This window comes from Mauremys mutica, chromosome 11 (genome assembly GCF_020497125.1).
Source record: "Mauremys mutica isolate MM-2020 ecotype Southern chromosome 11, ASM2049712v1, whole genome shotgun sequence".
NCBI lineage: Eukaryota > Metazoa > Chordata > Testudines > Geoemydidae > Mauremys > Mauremys mutica.
Window position 1 is genome coordinate 84,493,740 of NC_059082.1, and position 17,673 is coordinate 84,511,412.

The following is a 17,673-nucleotide window of genomic DNA, read 5'->3' on the forward strand; positions in this document are numbered from 1 at the left end:
CAGCCGAGCTCGGGTTGGTCGGCGTGGAAGGCACGTCGCAGAGCGTGGGAAGAGATTGGCCAGTCCGTTGTGGGCGGATGTGACGCCGCGGCAAGCCGGGCGCAGATTGGCTGTGTTTGTGGGGAGGCCGGCAGCGGCGGTACGGAGGCCGAGCGGCGATTGGCTGGGGGTCATGGCTGGGAGGAGGCGGAAGCGGCGGCGGCGGGGAGGCCGGAAGCGGCGGCGCGATGGAGCTGAGCGAGATGCTGTATAACAAGTCCGAGTACATCGAGACGGTGCGGGGCCGGGCGGGGCCTGCCGGGCGGGGGGAGCGGCCTGGGGCCGGGGCCGGGACCGGGCCGGTGAGGAGCCGGCTCCTGCCCCTGCGCCCCAGCGCCGCTCTCAGGGCGGCGGGGCCATGGCAGCCTCTGGCCCTTGGCAGCAGGTGCTGGGGCGGCGCCGTATTGTGAGCGCGCCCGGGGCCAGGCCCGTGCTCCCGGTGCCCGGTGCCCGGCCTCTGCCCGTGGCAGACGATGAACGGGGCCAGTATCCAGTGACCCGTCCTGCAGCCAGAGGTTGAGGGACACCCAGAGCGCGGGGTTGCGTCCCGGACCGACTTGGCTGACAGCCATTGATGGACCCAACCTCCGTGAACTTACCTGGTGCTTTTTTGAACCTACTTATACTTTTGGCCTCCACAACATCCGCTGGTAACAAGTCCACAGGTTGACTATGCGTGGTGTGAAGTACTTTCCGTTTGCCTTTTAATTTCAGCGGGCAGCCCCTGGTTCTTGTGTTATGGGAAGGGGTAAATTACACTTGCCTATTCACTGTCTCAACAGCTCTAGCACATCCTCCCTTAGTTCTCTCTTTTGAAGCTGAACAGTTCCTCTCATTTTAATCTCTCCTTGTGTGGAACCTGTTCTATACCCCTCGTAATTTCTGTTGTACTTTTCTGTACCTTTTCCAATTCTTATATACACACACACACACTCTTTCTTTCTCTATCTGAGATAGGGGCGACCAGAACTGCATGCAGTACTCAAGGTGTGAGCGTACCATGGATTAATATAGGGGCATTATGATATTTTCTGTTTTATTAGTTGTCCCTTTTTTAATGATTCCCAACATTCTGGTCACTTTTTTGACTGCAGCTGCACATTGAACAAATGTTTACAGAGAACTATCCATGATGACCCCCAAGATCTCTTTCTTGAGTGGTAACAGCTAATTTAGAACCCATTATTTTTTCCAATGTGCATTACTTTGCACTTATCAACATGAATTTCATCTGCCATTTGGTTGCCAAGTCACTCGTTTTTTAAAGATCCCTTTGTAACTCTTTGCAGTCAACTTTGGACTTAACTATCTTGAGTAATTTAATATTTCCAAATTTTGCCACCTCACTGTTCATCCCCTTTCCCCATCATTTATGAATATGTTGACAGCACAGGTCTCAGTATAGTTCCTTGGGGGACCCTGCTATTTGCCTATCTCCATTGTGAAAACTGATCATTTATTCCTACGCCTTTTTCCTATCGTTTAACCAGTTACTGATCCATGAGAGAACCTTCCCTCTTATTCCATGAATGCTTAGTTTGCTTCGTTTCTCAGAACTCCCACAGGAGACGTGGCCCTGTCCTAAGGAGCATCCAGTCCAAGGGCTGGTCTTGACAGATAGGTAAGGGATGATTGCAGAGCGGACAGGAGGATGGTGGGTCCTGGTCTCTGCGTCTGAACTAGGTGCACACAGGTTTTGGTGTACAAGGCATCCAGGCAACCCTTGCCTGTGAGAGCTCCCACTCCAGAAGAGCAGGCTGCACTGGGAGGCCCAAAAGAAGGAGTTATCTGAGATTTTAAAAGTCTCTTTTTCGTCTTAGTCAAGTTTTTGTTTTTCCTACTTGCAGGCCTCCAAATCAGGGGGCCTTAGGTCAGAGGAGTATGACGAGGGTGATGGCCTAGCACATCTGGCACTTCTTCCTTGTATTCTTTAAATTACAATATTACAGTCCTGGAGCAGGGTGCCAATGGAAGATTTACTGCCAGAAGAGAGTCTGAAGAAGAGATTCAATGGAGGACAGTGGACTATTCAGCTGATACTACGTTGGATCTTGCCTAAGGACTAACATCCAGGAGTCTTGGAGGCAGCGTTAAAGCATTCTGTTTGCAAACTCTGTGTTATAAAATTCTATAGTGAAGTTTCATTATAATAAAGGACCCCACACAATCCACAGGTATAATAAGACTTTTGTATCACAAGGATGTATTTCTGTCACTGATCGTCTCTCTGTCTCTTGGTTTCCCTCAGGCATCTGGCAACAAAGTCAGCAGACAGTCTGTGCTCTGTGGAAGCCAGAACATAGTTCTGAATGGAAAGGTGGGTAATACCAAGTCACTGGTGTACTTTTTATAAAATTGAGCATTTCTGTGGTTTACAGTCAAACTCTCATGTGATAAATTGTATAATCAACTGACCACACTTCGGTTTGTTATGAAATATACTCAAGGCCAAATACCCAATGTCAGTCAGATTAATATGGTACAAGAAAAAGGTTCTATACAATACAGTCTCTGAGAAGCCATGCCATGCAGTGATGTTGCATTCATCTTATGCAAGTGGTGTGCTCCCCAAATTATACATTTTAGCTGGTATTATTTATATGATGATTTTACAAGTTGTATATATCTTTACATGTCACTAAAGTCTAACCCATCAGGTCCATCTCCTGGTTTTCCATCCCTGCCCATCCTGGATAACAGCTACTGATGGACTTATACTCCATGAACTTACCTAGTTCTTTTTGTGTCCCAGTTCCCTAGTTTGTTGTCCTGTTCCTTCCTTATCTTTGCTTTGGATACTAGCATTCAAGGTACTGGTCTGTGAAGGTACTTCCCTAACTAGTACTAAGACATACAACAAATGTATCTGTAGATGTGTGTGGATAATAGATATTAATATGATCAATATTTGTTAGCCAGCATATAATAGTCAACACATGGCACATGTAGCTTCCTTGCAAATGAGCTTTATATTTCTAACCCTTTGCCTTTCACATTATTTTTTGCTCCCAGATTTAGTTCCTAGTACTGTGTTCTTCTAGTGCAGTTCTCCTGATTCATCTCACATACTTATTTTATTGATCACCATTGTCATCCTCTCTAATATTTTTTCTGTCAACTGGAAGGCAGTGTTAACTAATGCTTAGAACAGGATTCATGGATTCCAAGACCAGAAGGGACCACTGTGATCATCTAGTCTGACCTCCTGCATAGCACAGGCCATAGAACTTCCCCAAAATAATTCCTAGAGCAGAAATTTTAGAATAATATTCAATCATGATTTTAAAAACGTGGGTGAAGGAGAATCCACCACGACCCTGGGTAAATTGTTACAATGGTTCTCACCGTTAAAAATGTACATCTTATTTACAGTCTGAATTTATCTAGCTTCAACTTCTAGCTGTTGGATCAATTGCAGTATTGGGATCCAAAATCTCTGCACCCGCTGTGTAGCCTTTGGGCAAGCTGCTTAACCTTTCTGTGCCTCAACCTGACTACTGGTGGAGTGGAGATAAGAACTGACCCCTTTGTATGGTGTCTTGAGGCTTCACTAATTTGTCTTGGGATGCTCTCATGAAAGGGACTTTAGCAGTGAATCTGCATTTTCTGTTCTCATTCATGTGGTTTGCTCTATGGGGCCACGATTCATATGCTAATATGTGCCAGTGACAAAAGTTGGTGATCCTTGGGCCCAACGGAGCCCTGCTGGAAGATATCATTTAATTGAAGTTACACTAGTGATCCGTGTGACCCTATATGGTATAATAAAGCTTACTGAAAACATTGGCAGAACGTGAACTCGTTTGGCTCTCTTTCTCTTGTTACCTAGACGATAGTTATGAATGATTGTATCATTCGTGGTGATCTGGCAAACGTAAGAGTTGGACGCCACTGTGTTGTGAAAAGCCGCAGTGTCATCAGGCCGCCTTTCAAGAAATTCAGCAAGGGGTAGGAGTTTCTATTTCTTATGTGCTATGCTGTGAGGCTTGTTAAACTGAAAGGTGAACTTAGAAGCTTTGGATTTGCTAAGAGCTGAACTCAGGGGGACTGTTTCTGTTGCTACAGTTTTGCGTAAATCCTCCTAAATCAGCATATCCTATTTTATCCTATTCCCTGCTCTGCTTTGTGGGTCAATAATCCTGTCAAATTGCAGCATGGAAGTCACTGGACTGAACTCAGAGACGTAGGTGAAGGAGAGGCTGCCCTGTTTATTTTAAATGTACATATTTGCAATCTTTACATCTAAATATATTTTGCTAGTAGCTAGGATTCTTAAACAATTCTGTTTAAACTCTTCAGTTCACCTTTTAAAAATACTCGCGCAATGGGAAATACTTACTCCTTTTCTAAGTCCTGAATGCAGCCTGGGACTAGCACATACTCTTCCAGTGCACCTCAGCCAGATCTAACTATATTACTACCATATTTTAATAATGGCTATAAAGGAAGAATCTTGCATTGTACAATATATGTCTCAGATCTCCGGTACTGGAGATAACTAGGCTGGAATATTATTATTTGTCGGGTCTGTTTATTTGTCCCTTGGTGTCTGTGGTTATTTAACATGCATGGAAAAACATCCCCAAACTGATCCATCAGGCTACTATACTTCCTTCTTTCAAGACCAGCCTCTGCCCTGGATGCAGTCTGTAAGAAACATCTATAAGATGCCTATAGGAAATCAGCCAGTTAATGATGGCTAGGTTGTAGAGCAGTTGAGGATACCAAGTGGCTGCTTATTTGTAACAGAAAAAGACGTGTGTGTTTGTATGTCACTTGTCATGTGTGGCCCAATCCTGCAATGAGAGGTGAACCAGGGATCCCTGCACTCACATGAAGCCCCACTGGAGTCAGCTGGGCCCATCTGACTGCAGTGATTGCTCGTGTATACACATTGAGGGGTCCAGGGCTTTAGATACTGTATTCCAGCCATAGTCTCTGAGGGTTGAGGAATTTCTAATATAAACTACATGCTTGAAATGAATTTAACTTTAAAATACCCTGTCAGACTTACTTTCTGCATCAAAAGAAGCAAAATGGGCACAACCCTTTTTTTTTCCCTTTGAAGTTTACCTCTTATGACTAGTATCTAATATCTTGGCTGAAGCGTTGGCAAAAGAAATCCCTTATAGATTCCCATGTCTAAATGCACACTCAACCCACTGGCCTTTATTTAAATCTAATCTGAACATAGAGCTGTCCTTTGGGACCATGTATCAGCTATAGATATTTTGCATTAACCGTCATACCCAGTCATGGGCTATTATGGCCTTATCAATGTTTATCAGTGGATGGCCCTAAAAGGATTAAAATCACTTAATCATTATGAACTTTCAGACTTCACTGCTTTATTCTTCTCATTCCTGCTTCCCATTGGGGATCCTAATTCAAAATGCTTTAACAGGCAGCTGACCTAAAGCTCCTAAACAGCATGTTAAGCCCAGAAAATATCAGACTTTGTGTGTTCAGTGTCCTAGCTGTCTGCTTGGAATGGCATAGTTAAAATTCAGTATTCAAAAGAGAACAGATTTAATGTTGTGGTTTTTTTGTTTTTTTTCTCCTGTGGAGTTTTAAATACAGATAGTTGCTTCATTATTTGAGGCCATTTGTGACAGCCAGAGAGGTACCTCTGCCCTGAAAAGCTTATGGTCTGTTGGGGCAGCATCACAAACCAGTTAGTGTTAATGCTTTATTCAGCCATAGCCAGCTCTCAACCTCATTCCCTCTCCCTCTGGCACAAGAGACATGCAGGAAACAAAGCTGGAGTGCATCATGTGACAATCTCTGGCCAGCAGCTCAGACAGCATAATTTAGAGCAGCTCTTGGGCTGCTGTTTTAGGCCCCATCCAGTCCCAGGAGCAAAGGGGGTTTATAGCCACTTTTTTCCACCTTCCTTCCTGTAAGTAGAGCTCGGACAAACCCAGGGATTCAGACCTTAAATTGTTTTTAAAAACACCATCTTGGTGATATTTTCATATGGCCACAGAATCTTCTACTGTGACTGTTACAAGGTGCCTGGTTTGCAAACCGTAGCAGGACACAATTTAATTCATGAGCAAATGAATGAACACAGTCCATGGCCGTGCCCCTAGGGATATCCTGCTCGAATGTCCTCGAACACTCCGATTCTAGGGCACTTCCTGAGCAGTAAAGTGTCTGGTGCACTAGTAACGCAGGCCCATTAAAGAGCTGCTAGAGTTAGAAGGCAGCAATACTTGAACTTCTCCCAGTTTGTACCAAGCGAGCTGGAAGGATGGTCCAGTGGACCTGACACCCAGGTTCAATTCCCTGATACACCATAGGCTTCCTGTGTGACCTCCGGCAAGCCACACAGGCTCTCTGTGCCTCAGTTCCCCATCTGTGCAATGGGGAGAACAGCACTGCCCTGCTCAGGGGGCTGTTGAGAGGATAAATGCATTAAAAGATTGTGAGGCGCTTGGATATTGTGGAGACGAGGGCCAGATAAGCACCTCAGGCAGAATGTCCATGAAGTCTTAGCTGGCAGGACCTACTTATATCCCTGCAGGCTGCTTTGGCTTCTCCTTGTGTCCCCTTCCCCCTCTCTCCCTGCACTAACTCCTATTGCAAGCGGTTAATGGCTATCAGCTGGCCTGGTTTGAAAAGTTACTTGATCATCATGAGGAATTAATATGAAATGCACCATTACTGGCCACCTCTGTCTTGGCTCCAGGCCCTGCCTTTGGCAAGCTGGTGGGGGTGGGGACACTTACATGATTTTGGGTTTAATGCTATTGTGGATTCATCAGTGCTGCAGAGCCTGAGCAAATAACCCCTTCTCCTTCTCCAGAGTTGCTTTCTTCCCTCTCCACATTGGTGATCATGTCTTTATAGAAGAAGACTGCGTTGTCAATGCAGCCCAGATCGGCTCCTACGTTCACATAGGCAAGAACTGTGTCATTGTAAGTACACATGGTCAGTCTTTCTTTCAACCCCTCAAATACCGTTAAGAACTTGTACTTCCTTTTGCTGGCTCAGAGCATCAGGGAAATTCCCATCCTTGGGTTAAAAGAGATGGACTAACTTTGGATTGGACCAGAGGTTCCCATACACTGGAACAGATGCTAGCCTGGGGTGATCTGTATTGCCTTGAACGGTCCCCACTTTGATCACTGTCCTCATGTAACAACCCCTCCCTCAGCTTGGAGCGTGAAAACTCTTTGGGGGCAGAGACTGTGCTCTTTTGTGTTGAGACTGCTTCTAAAGTGAAGGTGCTACCAAAAATGTAACTGGTCCCTCAGGCTTCTGGGCTAAATATAAAGGTGGAGCTTAGCATGAGGAGTCTGTGCTGGATCCCAATGCACCTGTGCTGCATGCCTCCCACTCAGGTGTGTACGCGCTCTGCTCTGTGATAGAGCTTGAGATTGGGCTTTGGTGAAGGCCAGAACACACACAGCTGACTGGGAAACAGCAAGTGCTAGCTGTGTTCTGAAATTGACACAGTAACTTAGGTCTGGGAAGCCTTGAATAATAGGCCTAAGGCAAGTGTGGGGTTTGCCTGACCATGCCCAAGGGGGTCACTTGTGTCATTGACTATGCAGTTAGTGACACTGCCTTATTTTAGTTGAGAACAACTTCTTCTGAATTCTACATTTATACCCACTGATAATGCTAGATCCTGCAGCCTGCTCAGCTGCTTCAGAGGAAGAAAGGCAGCCTGCTAGTAGAAGTTCAGATTAACACTAGATCTTTCTCATCACAGACATCAAACACTGCAAAGCCACATTTTTTTCTGCTCCATACGAAACGTGGAGTTGGGGGAGGTGCCAGCATGTACTACCTGGAAATGATCAGAGCTCGCTGGGAAGGCAGGAATGAGCCAGTGGTACAAAGAGGGAAGAATGCAATAATGTCTTTGAATGGCTTGAGGTTGACAGCTGGCAAAAATGGGAGTGGGTGTAATTAAATGAGGGAAAAGGCCCTTTCTGGGGCCTGTAACACCTGAGACACCTTCAGTTTCTTCTCTCCAAGAGTAGCTGGTGCAGGCAGGAGAGGCCCCAAGGGCTCCTTTTTCAGAGCCCATGTCCCAGGGGTGTGTATCTCCCTCTCTCAAGGCAAACCAGGCTGGAAGACATTAGAAAAGCCTCATGACATACAATGGTATTGTGAGGCCTCTATAGCTCCTATCTGCCTGGAATGAATGGCCAACAAATGCCTCCCATTAGGAATCAGTTGGCAGTTTATCATCAAGATTCTACAGAACCAGACTAACACGGCTACCCCTCTGATACTTGACATCAAGATTAATGTGCAGTTTGCTGTGTCATCATTCGGTTAAATGAATGTATGGAGCACTAATTGCTAATCGTTTCAGACAGGCTGCCAAGCGTCTTTGAACAGGGTGACTCTTTCAAAAAGGTTAATGTCCTGAGTTGCATTAAATATTGCAGCAATTTCAGTCTAATCGCTGTTGCCTGTTTCAAAGACATGCGTGTTCTTTTCAAACATTGTGTTTACACAAGGCTAGACAAGTGGACGTTCCTATTAATTGCTATTTGTTTCTGGGCTTTGTCTGCCTCTGTAAGCCAGATAAGAGCAGTCGGGTTATCAGCCTGCATTAGGAATTGCTGATGTCAGGGTATCCAGAGGAGAGGGCGCTTTTCCCAGAGGTACAAGTGGAGCTCAGCACAGGTATAGATAATGCCATAGAGTCAAGGTTATTGACTACTGCAGTGGGGAATATTTTGCCCAGTTACTACATGGTTAGGACTACCAATTCCCACTTGAATATCTACTTACCTGAAGTGACTTGTTTTAATATGCAAATCCCTACTATGCATTTATAAGGAACACACAGATTTTTCCACACAGAAGACAATCTCTGTTAGTATGTGTTGATCTGTAAAACATGAAAGTTTGTGATGGATGTTAATGCACAAAAAGTTATTGTTGGCCAAAGCTACATAAAACGTTTTTATTCCAGCCCGAAGTGTATGAAAGCAAAGAGAGAGACTAGTAACTCTGTACTGAGTGCACTAATGATTTCTAGACCGCCAGCATGGCAGTAAGGGCTTATCTATACTAGAACAGTTTGCTGCTTTAATTATGCTGATATAATTTAAGGGGCATTTGCTGTTTTGTGTCGATGGAGTATAAGGGTAACATACCAGTATAGCTAATTTTGCTTCCCAAAGCAGAAATAAGCTATGCCCGTATAAGGTAACTTTATCCAGTATAACTGCATCCATACTAGGGCTTATACCAGGACAACTGTTGGTAAAAAAATCACCCCCCTAACCCACCTAGTTATGCTGGTGTAACTTCTAGTATAGAGCAGGCCTAATAGTGAAATCAGCAATCCGAGCTGAGAGGAGACGAACCCTGGGCTGCAGGCAGATATCTTGCTTCTTACAAACAGCCCTCGCAGCAGCTTTGACTCGTCAAGAGCAGTCAGACTCACTTTTGAATATCAGAGACATGAGTAGGAGTAAGACAAAGCGTGTTTTTGTTGTTGTTATACAATCAAATGGAATCCGGTCTTTGTTTTAGGGTCGTAGGTGTGTTTTGAAAGACTGCTGCAAAATTCTAGCCAACACAGTTCTACCCCCTGAAACCGTGGTCCCGCCTTTTACAGTCTTTTCAGGCTGCCCAGGTAAAGTCCATTTAATTTTACTTCCAGTATAAATTCAGCTAACGTATATCCTGATATTTAAAAGAAATACAACACATTGATGTGGAGAAGGCCAGGTAGGCTCCTTGGTTGCACTGTCTTATAGTAAGAGAGAGGAGTGGGGAGGGAAGTGCTCAGATAAATGGAAAGTAGCAATTCTAACCAATGGAACTCACTGTCTCAGGATATTATTGGGAGAGGAGTTCAGGATGAGTAAGCATAGCATCTGCACATTCAGTAGCTAGGCTAATACAGCTAGGGCCTGTCAGTCTGATTGCCAGCTCGGACCATTCTTAGTTACAGAATCACTTCCCAGCAGAGCTCAGAATCAGCAACTTGGCCTATCAAGCATCCAGCATTCCACAGGCAGTTCTGCTTTGGCATCAAGAAAGAGTCTCCTCTTCTCTCCCATATGCTCTGGATTTGCAGGTGCCTCCATAAACACAGCTGGAGAGAATTCTGTTAGACCACTGTGCATGTGCTACCTGCCATGGGCATATGCTCCAAACTAAAGCCTGTGAATGCTCCTGTGAGACTACCCGTCTGTCTGGTACGGAGCCCACCCCAACAGCACTGCTGACCATACCAGCGGTGTAAATGTTCCGGTCATTTGGAAACAGCCGTGCTGGAAAGGTCAATGTAACCTTTGTTCCCTTGGTTACTAGCCTTTCTTTAGGAAAGAGCTTTCATGACCCTTGTTTATCTAGGGTGGGTGTAAGCCATGAAGGGATCTAGCTGGAGGCAGGCTGCTTTACTGCATCTCATGGGGAAGCCACACTATTGTGTTGATCTACATGAGAGCAGTGTCCCTACACAAGCCCATCGGTTGCTGTTTAACCTGCAGTATATAGAGCATAAATACTAGTGGAGAAGCTGAATAAAACTCTCCCAGGCTCATTGCTTCCCAAGAGAACACGTGCACTCACGCTCCTCTTGGTTTTTCAGGGCTCTTCTCTGGAGAACTCCCAGAATGCACCCAAGAGCTGATGATGGATGTTACAAAGAGCTATTACCAGAAGTTCTTGCCACTTACTCAGGTCTAGTAGCCTATTTACTGTGTTTCAGAGAAGTAAAGGCACTACAGGGAGCTTTGGGGAGGGGAGGAGTGTTTAGTGAGCTCTGCTGTTTGGAGTGGCATGTCCTCGCTCTGTGTTATTAACACTACAGCTCCAGCAAGCAGAACCTTGTGAAAAGTTGCTGTGCCATGTTTAAACTTTGTATATTTACTCAAATGTATTTTGTTCCATATTGTCTGTGAGGTGCGCCAGTAAATGTTTTGGGGTTGGAGTGCAGTTACAATTCCCGCTAGACTAATGCATCCTGCTGCTGTTGAGCAATGAGGCAGGACCCTACTGTAAATACTTCCTAGACAAAGTGCATTGCACATATCTGTTCTATTCAGCCTGACAGTGTGTCTGACCGTTAGAAGTAACCTTCGCTCTCGAACAGAGAGGCTGTGTGGCCAACATCCTCGTTAAGAGTGACTACTGTAAATCCTTACTAAGAGCCAGGATTTTCCTTCATCTCCCCTCTAGCCCATGGACCGAGATTCTCTCCCGCACTAAGAATAGAACATCTTCTGCCTCCCTTAGCTCACTTCAAAGCTTTCAGTAGCCTAGCTTCCCTGACTCCTACCCCACAGGCCTATGGGCAGAGCCTGGCCTTTCTCTGCCCTGTCTGAAGGGAAACCTCTCACCAGCTGGTTACTTCTAGCAGTAGAGACATTTACCTCCACTGATCCCAAATGCCTTGCAGGGTTAGTTTTCATGGCTGATGCCCATTTTTCTTCTGAACATCATGCAGCTCAGTCTCAGCTGGGATTATGGAAAGAGGATGCCCTCTGCTGCACTGAATTATCTGGAACCAAGAGTGGGGAAGTGTGGCATTTATCCAGGGTTGCAGGACTGCATGGGGCAGAGCCTGTTGGCAGCTCTTACTTGCAGTGTAAAACTGTAACATGAAAAAATAAAAAATTTCTAGAAAAAGTCGGGAGTGGCATTTTGGGCACTGTTCAGCAGACACTAGGCCTAATCCTTATGGAGGTAGCCTGTGTGCCTAACTCACATGAGGCTACAAACTCCACACACCTGACTCCTGTAGGGTGGGCCCTGCCAAGGATAAACAGAGTCTCCTTTTGTTAGATTGTATTCAACCTTAGCATTACCCCTTCCCTGCTGAATGTGGGGGCCTCTGGGTGGTCTCCTGCACTGACTGGGGAGCCAGGGTGCATGGCAATAGTGTTGTAGGCATGTGGTGGTGAGAATAGCAGCAAAGGGCCTTTAGCTGTTTTGTATCACGTAGGGCTCTGATACACATTAACTAACTAGCAGCTATATAAATACTACCTGTGTTGTAACTACGGTTAATCAAATGTAACACCACTGTCTGGGTTGTTTGTATTTTTTACTGTACATAAATTAAAAGCCTCTAATGGGTCAAGTGACTTGAAAGTTGTAACTTTCCAAATCAAATTGCTCTGAAAGCAGAGTAAGCTGTCTGCCAAGGGCACTGAGTTCCTGCTGTGCTGATGGACTCATTCCCACATTCTATTGTTCAGAGAGAGGCACCTGAGCTATTACCAGGCATTTTGTTTGAGTGCATTAAAGAGCCTCTTGCATCACCAGAAACAGAATAACTTGTGCTGTTGCTGTCTGTTTCACCTGTATACCTAGAAACAGAAAAATAAAAATCTAGGCCCTCTGACGGGAAACTGTCCTGAAAAACTCTGATAAACACCTACCGACCTTGCACAAAACTGTTCACTCAGCTTTAATGTGATAACAGGCTCCAGCCAAAAAATACTACTAGCTCCAGCCAGGTAGAGAACGGAAGGTGGGTATAAACAGTTGCATGAAGGTAAGAACCCTCCAGTTTTGCCAAGTACAATTAAAAGAGGCAGTTAGAGGCAAAGACATCCTTTAAAAACTGGAATTCCAACCCTAGTGAGGAAAACAGAAAGGAACATAAACTCTAGCAAATCAAGTATAATTAGGCAGGTCAAAAAAGAATTTCAAAAGCAACTAGCAAAAAACAAACTAACAGCAATTTTTGTTTTTAACTATATCAGAAGCAGGAGGCCTGTCAAACAATCAGTGGGGCCACTGGAAGATTGAAGTGCTAAAGAGCAGTCAGGGAAGACAAGGCCAGTGTGGAGAAGCTAAATGAATTCTTTGCATTGGTCTTCACTGCAGAGGGGGTGAGGGAGATTCCCACACTTGAGCCATTCCTTTTTAGGTGACAAATCTGAGAAAATTTCCCTGATTGAGGTGTCAATAGCTGAGGTTTTGGAACAAATTGATTGATTAAACAGTAATAGGTCACCAGTATCAGATGGTTTTCACCCACGAATTCTGAAGGAACTTGTACGTGAAGTTGCAAAACTACTAACTGTGGCATGTAACCTATTGCTTCAATCAGCCTCTGTACCAGCTAATGTGATTCTGATTTTTAAAAAAGGCTTCCGAGATAATCCTGGCAATTGCAGGCTGGGAGACCTGACTTCAGTACCAGGCAAATTGGTTGAAACTCTAGTAAAAAACAGAATTATCAAACACATGGATGGACATGATGTGTTGGGGGGAAAGTCAACACAGCTTTTGTAAAGGGAAATCACGCCTCACCAATCTACTAGAATTCTTTGAGGTTGTCAACATGCATGTAAATAAGAGTGATACAGTGTACATGGATTGTCAGAAAGCCTTTGACGAGGTCCCTCACCAAAAGCTCTTAAGCAAAGTGAGCAGTCATGGAATAAGAGGGGAAAGTCGTCTCATGGATCAGTAACTGGTTACAAAATAGGAAACAAAGGGTAGACTAAATGGACAGTTTTCAGAATGGAGAGAGGTAAACAGCAGGATCCCCCAAGGATCTGTATTGGGACCAGTTTAACATATTCATAAATGATCTGGCAGAAGGGTTTCAGAGTGGTAGTCGTGTTAGTCTGTATCAACAGAAGGGGTACACAGGGAGGTGGCAAAGTTTGCAGATGATACAAAATTACTCAAGATAACTAAATCCAAAGCTGTGAAGAGTTAAGAAGGGATCTCTGAAAATTGGGTTATTGGGCAACAAAATGGCAGATGAAATTCAGTTTTCAGTGCAAAGTAATGCATATTGGAAAAAAATAATCCCAATTATACATACAAAATGCTGGGGACTAAATTATCTGTTACCACTCAAGAAAAATTTTGGAGTCCTCAGGGTTAGTTCTCTGTAACAATTTGCTCAATGTGCAGCAGCAGTCAAAAAAACTAACAGAATGCTAGGAACCATTAGGTACTGTATGCAGTTCTAGTCAACCCATTTCAAAAAATGTATTAAAATTAGAAAAATGTACAGAAACGGTCAACAAAAATGATTAGGGGTATGGACCAACTTCCATATGCGGAGAGATGAAAGAAGACAAGACTTCATCTTAAAGAAAATAAGATGACTGAGGGGGGATATCATAGAGGTCTATACATCCTAAATGGTGTGGAGAAAGTGAATAGGGAAGTGTTATTTACCCCTTCACACAACACAAGAACCAGGGGTCACCCACTAAAATTAACAGGCAGCAGGTTTAAAACAAACAGAAGGAAGTCCTACTTCACAGAATACACAGTCAGCTTGCGGAACTCGTTGCCAGGGGATGTTGTGAAGGGTAAATTGCCCTGTTCTGTTCGTGCCCTGTGAAGGCACTGGCCACTGTCAGAAGCCAGGATACTGGGCTAGATGGACCCATTGGTCCGAAGCAATGTGGCCGTTTTTATATTCTTAATCCCTTGGAGTTAATTGAAAAGTCACACTTGTAAGAAAACCAAATGCAGTGTGGAGCCTTGCCACAAAGTGAGCCCACTGACATACAGTGAGTTTCAAGTCTGAAGAGCTGATGCCAATTGCCCACTTTAGCTTTAATTCCTCCCACCCACCCTTAAAGAGTAGGGAAATAAAGAAGAGCCCTGCTACTAGAAGGGGAGTGAAGAGATTGTTTCTGAAACAGGCAGCCAGCCACAAATGTAGTCCACACTTATCCTTAATAGGGAGGTGTAGGTTATGGAGACTCCATCTCCCAGCATGCCATATTCCAGCTGGAACTGTGGTAGTCCCGTCTCTTAAGAGCGGGGGTGTCTATCTTCAGGTGTTATCCTAATTCCAATTTGGTAATTGCATTCCACCTTCAGCAATTATCTCGGAAATGTTAGTTGGATACAGCATCCTTTGGTTCCTGTCACTTTACCAAGGTGCACTGTTAAATGGCCATGTTCCACCCATCCCCACCCTGAGCTGATGGTATCCAGCAACAGGTGAAACGATATCTACAGCTGTCTGCAATGGCCCTGCAGCATGAGACTTTCTTACCCTGATTATTGTTACTAGAAATGAGAGTCCTGAGGGTACTCAGCCCATTTTAAAATCCAGCCAGTTCCTCTCTCCAGCCCTGAAGTGTGAGAACCCCCAACCCTCTGCAATAGTTCTCTTGTTGCTGGCTCAAGCACTTGCCAATGCCCCTGCTTTCTTCTTTTCTAGTAGCGGGGGATTCCTTTTTTACCTGCTCCTCAGCCCAACCAACACTGGCAGGCCCCCTGAGATCTGATTTTACATGAGAGCTAAAATGACACAGGGTTGGTGTAGTTGGATCCTCCAGTGCTGTGGTCCTATTAAGCCCTGTCTACACGGGGCTTCAAAAAGAGAATGTTTTTGGTTTAAACCCATTCCAGGGGTATCTTAATACTTGGTTCTGTATTGGCGAACCAGATCCATTCAGTGGGTGCAACTGTATTTAAGTAGAGTTTAAGACAGGGGTTCTCAAACTGGGGGTTGGGACCCCTCAGGGGGTCGCAAGGTCATTACATGGGGGGGTTGCGAGCTGTCAACCTCCACCCCAAACCCTGCTTGGCTCCAGCATTTATAATGGTGTTAAATATATTAAAAAGGATGTTTAATTTATTTGGGGGGGGTCGCACTCAGAGGCTTGCAATGTGAAAGGGGTCACAAATAAAAAAGTTTGAGACCCACTGGTTTAAGTAGGGTGACCAGATGTTAAGGGGAAAATATAGGGACTGCCGCAGGGGGGTGTTTTTTTGGTTTTTTACACTCACTCGTCCGGGAGTTCGGCAGCAATTCAGCGGAGAGTCCTTCAGTCGCAGACAGTCTTCGGCGGGGGGTAATAAACGTTGCTGCCAAAGACAGAAGCACCTGCCGCCGAAATACCATTGAAAACCATCCACGACTGAAGGACTCTCCGCCGAATCGCCGCCGAAGACCAGGAAGCAAAATATCGGGACAAATGGCTCCTTGGCCATACTCTGGTCAGGACACGGGACAAACTCCTCTAAATCGGGACAGTCCTGATTTTATCGGGACGTCTGGTCACTCTAGGTTTAAGAAACCCTGTGAAACTGGGCCTGGAGCCAGATGTCGCTGGAGGCTTAAAGAGCTTTACTGTACATTTCTCCTTTGAGTCACCTTGCCTGGGTTTAGTGTGATGAAAAGGTGACAGTGGGCCAGGGCCTGCTGCCTTTTCACCTGAGCAGAGCAAGTATTAAGTCAGATGTTCTTTGCATGGGAGGACATTGTGTCCTGTTGCTAAGTGAGCTTAACTGCTGAAAGGATTTGATCCTCCAGTCTATTCCCCTCATGGCCTCTCCATAGAGAAGCAAGAGCTATGTACTCTGCAGCTGCCATGATACAGGCACATAGATTGATGCCTGGAAGATCACATGCCCCGACACACTTAAACTACTGAGCTTCTTGCATGATCCCTTGGAGGTTAGACACGGAGTAGCTGCAGTAACATGTTAAGTCACATTGCAGAGTGGCACCCAGGCTACCAACCGTCTCTTTGCTGACTGACCAAGGCAGCTCTGTGCTTGGCAAGAAGGGTCCAGCTCTAGGCGTGTTACCATGATGTCCACTTCAGAGTTTCAACACCACGCAGGGCATTTCACCAGGATTTTTTGATTGGTGACCACACCTGGGCATCAGGAAGTTAGGGAAGGAAGACTAAATAAAGGGGAAAACCCCTTTGGAAGATGGGAGCTACTTTTGGGGGGTGGAATTAAGGGGGTGTGGTCAAAAGCCATTTGGATGAGCTATGGGACCTGCCATGCTTCCCCACACACCTGGCTGGAGCTGCCTAGAGCTGTGGGGTGTTAGCACAGCTGTCTAGCCAGGGGCCTGCAGTTGCAGCGCTGTCCAGGCGCGTGTCCGCCTGGAATCCCCTTTTACCATACTGAGCTGCCACACTGCTGCCTCAATGACCATCTGTTTTGTTGTCTTTGTTAAGGTGGCCTCTGCCAGGGCCTAAAGACCAAGTCACCAGCGAAGACCTCACAAATGCAGCCCTGTTAAAATCCCCCAGATCTGGCCCTTTTAACCTCCATCTTCTGGAGCATCGCTCTGTCCAGGCTCGTCTCTGAACCTCTGCCTGCTGGCTAGCTGCACTGGCTGGAATGATGAAGTGTCCCTAGGTTGGTGCCTGCCACCACTGCCTCTTGGGAGTTGTTGTTTCCTGATGTCTACAATTAGCCTGGTACAGTAGAATGAACCACAACTTCCACGAGGAGGCTTTGCTGCACAGACCTGGAGCAAACGGCCGCAGTGGAGCTAGTTGGCTTTGGGGGCAATGGAGACTCCGCTACTGGATTCCTCTGTTCAGGAACCTTTTAAAAACATTCTCACTTGCTTAAACAATAAACCAGCCCTGCATTCTGCCACCATACTGCTTTGTGGGCCACGAATTCAGTTACATTCAGCATTACACCATGCTCGCGTGCTTTGTTTGAAATATAAACACTGCTCAGAAAGGTAACAAAATCAGAGCTTTAGGAAGCCGCCTTCTCCCAGCCTGTGCTTCCAGGATAGCTAGGGTCAGCCACAAAGGAGCTTTTGCTATCCCTCCAAGCCTTACGAGCACTGGGTGACTGCTAGTTATCAGAGGGCCCTGCCACGAGACGGAATGGGCCCCAGGAGCATTGCTGGGGGTCAGACCTGCTCTACAAAGACAGGAGCCCCCAGGCCAGGCT

General features: G+C 45.5%; 1 protein-coding gene across 1 annotated transcript; it reads left to right on the top strand.

Annotated features, from left to right (window-relative positions):
* Window positions 1–170: 170 nt before the first annotated feature.
* DCTN5 (dynactin subunit 5) lies at window positions 171–17,387 on the top strand. Its single transcript, XM_044979194.1, has 7 exons — window positions 171–275; window positions 2,288–2,356; window positions 3,869–3,987; window positions 6,848–6,959; window positions 9,547–9,649; window positions 10,613–10,704; window positions 16,935–17,387. The coding sequence occupies exons 1-7, from the start codon at window positions 228–230 to the stop codon at window positions 16,953–16,955; spliced, it is 564 nt and encodes a 187-aa protein (XP_044835129.1). The 5' UTR covers window positions 171–227; the 3' UTR covers window positions 16,956–17,387.
* The last annotated feature ends 286 nt before the right edge of the window (window positions 17,388–17,673 follow it).

Bases quoted from the DNA above. Each gene is read 5' to 3' on its own strand.
- DCTN5 (XM_044979194.1), top strand. From the start codon at position 228: ATGGAGCTGAGCGAGATGCTGTATAACAAGTCCGAGTACATCGAGACG. The intron at 2,357-3,868 runs GTGGGTAATACC...CTTGTTACCTAG, and splicing joins ACATAGTTCTGAATGGAAAG to ACGATAGTTATGAATGATTG. The intron at 3,988-6,847 runs GTAGGAGTTTCT...CTCCTTCTCCAG, and splicing joins TTCAAGAAATTCAGCAAGGG to AGTTGCTTTCTTCCCTCTCC.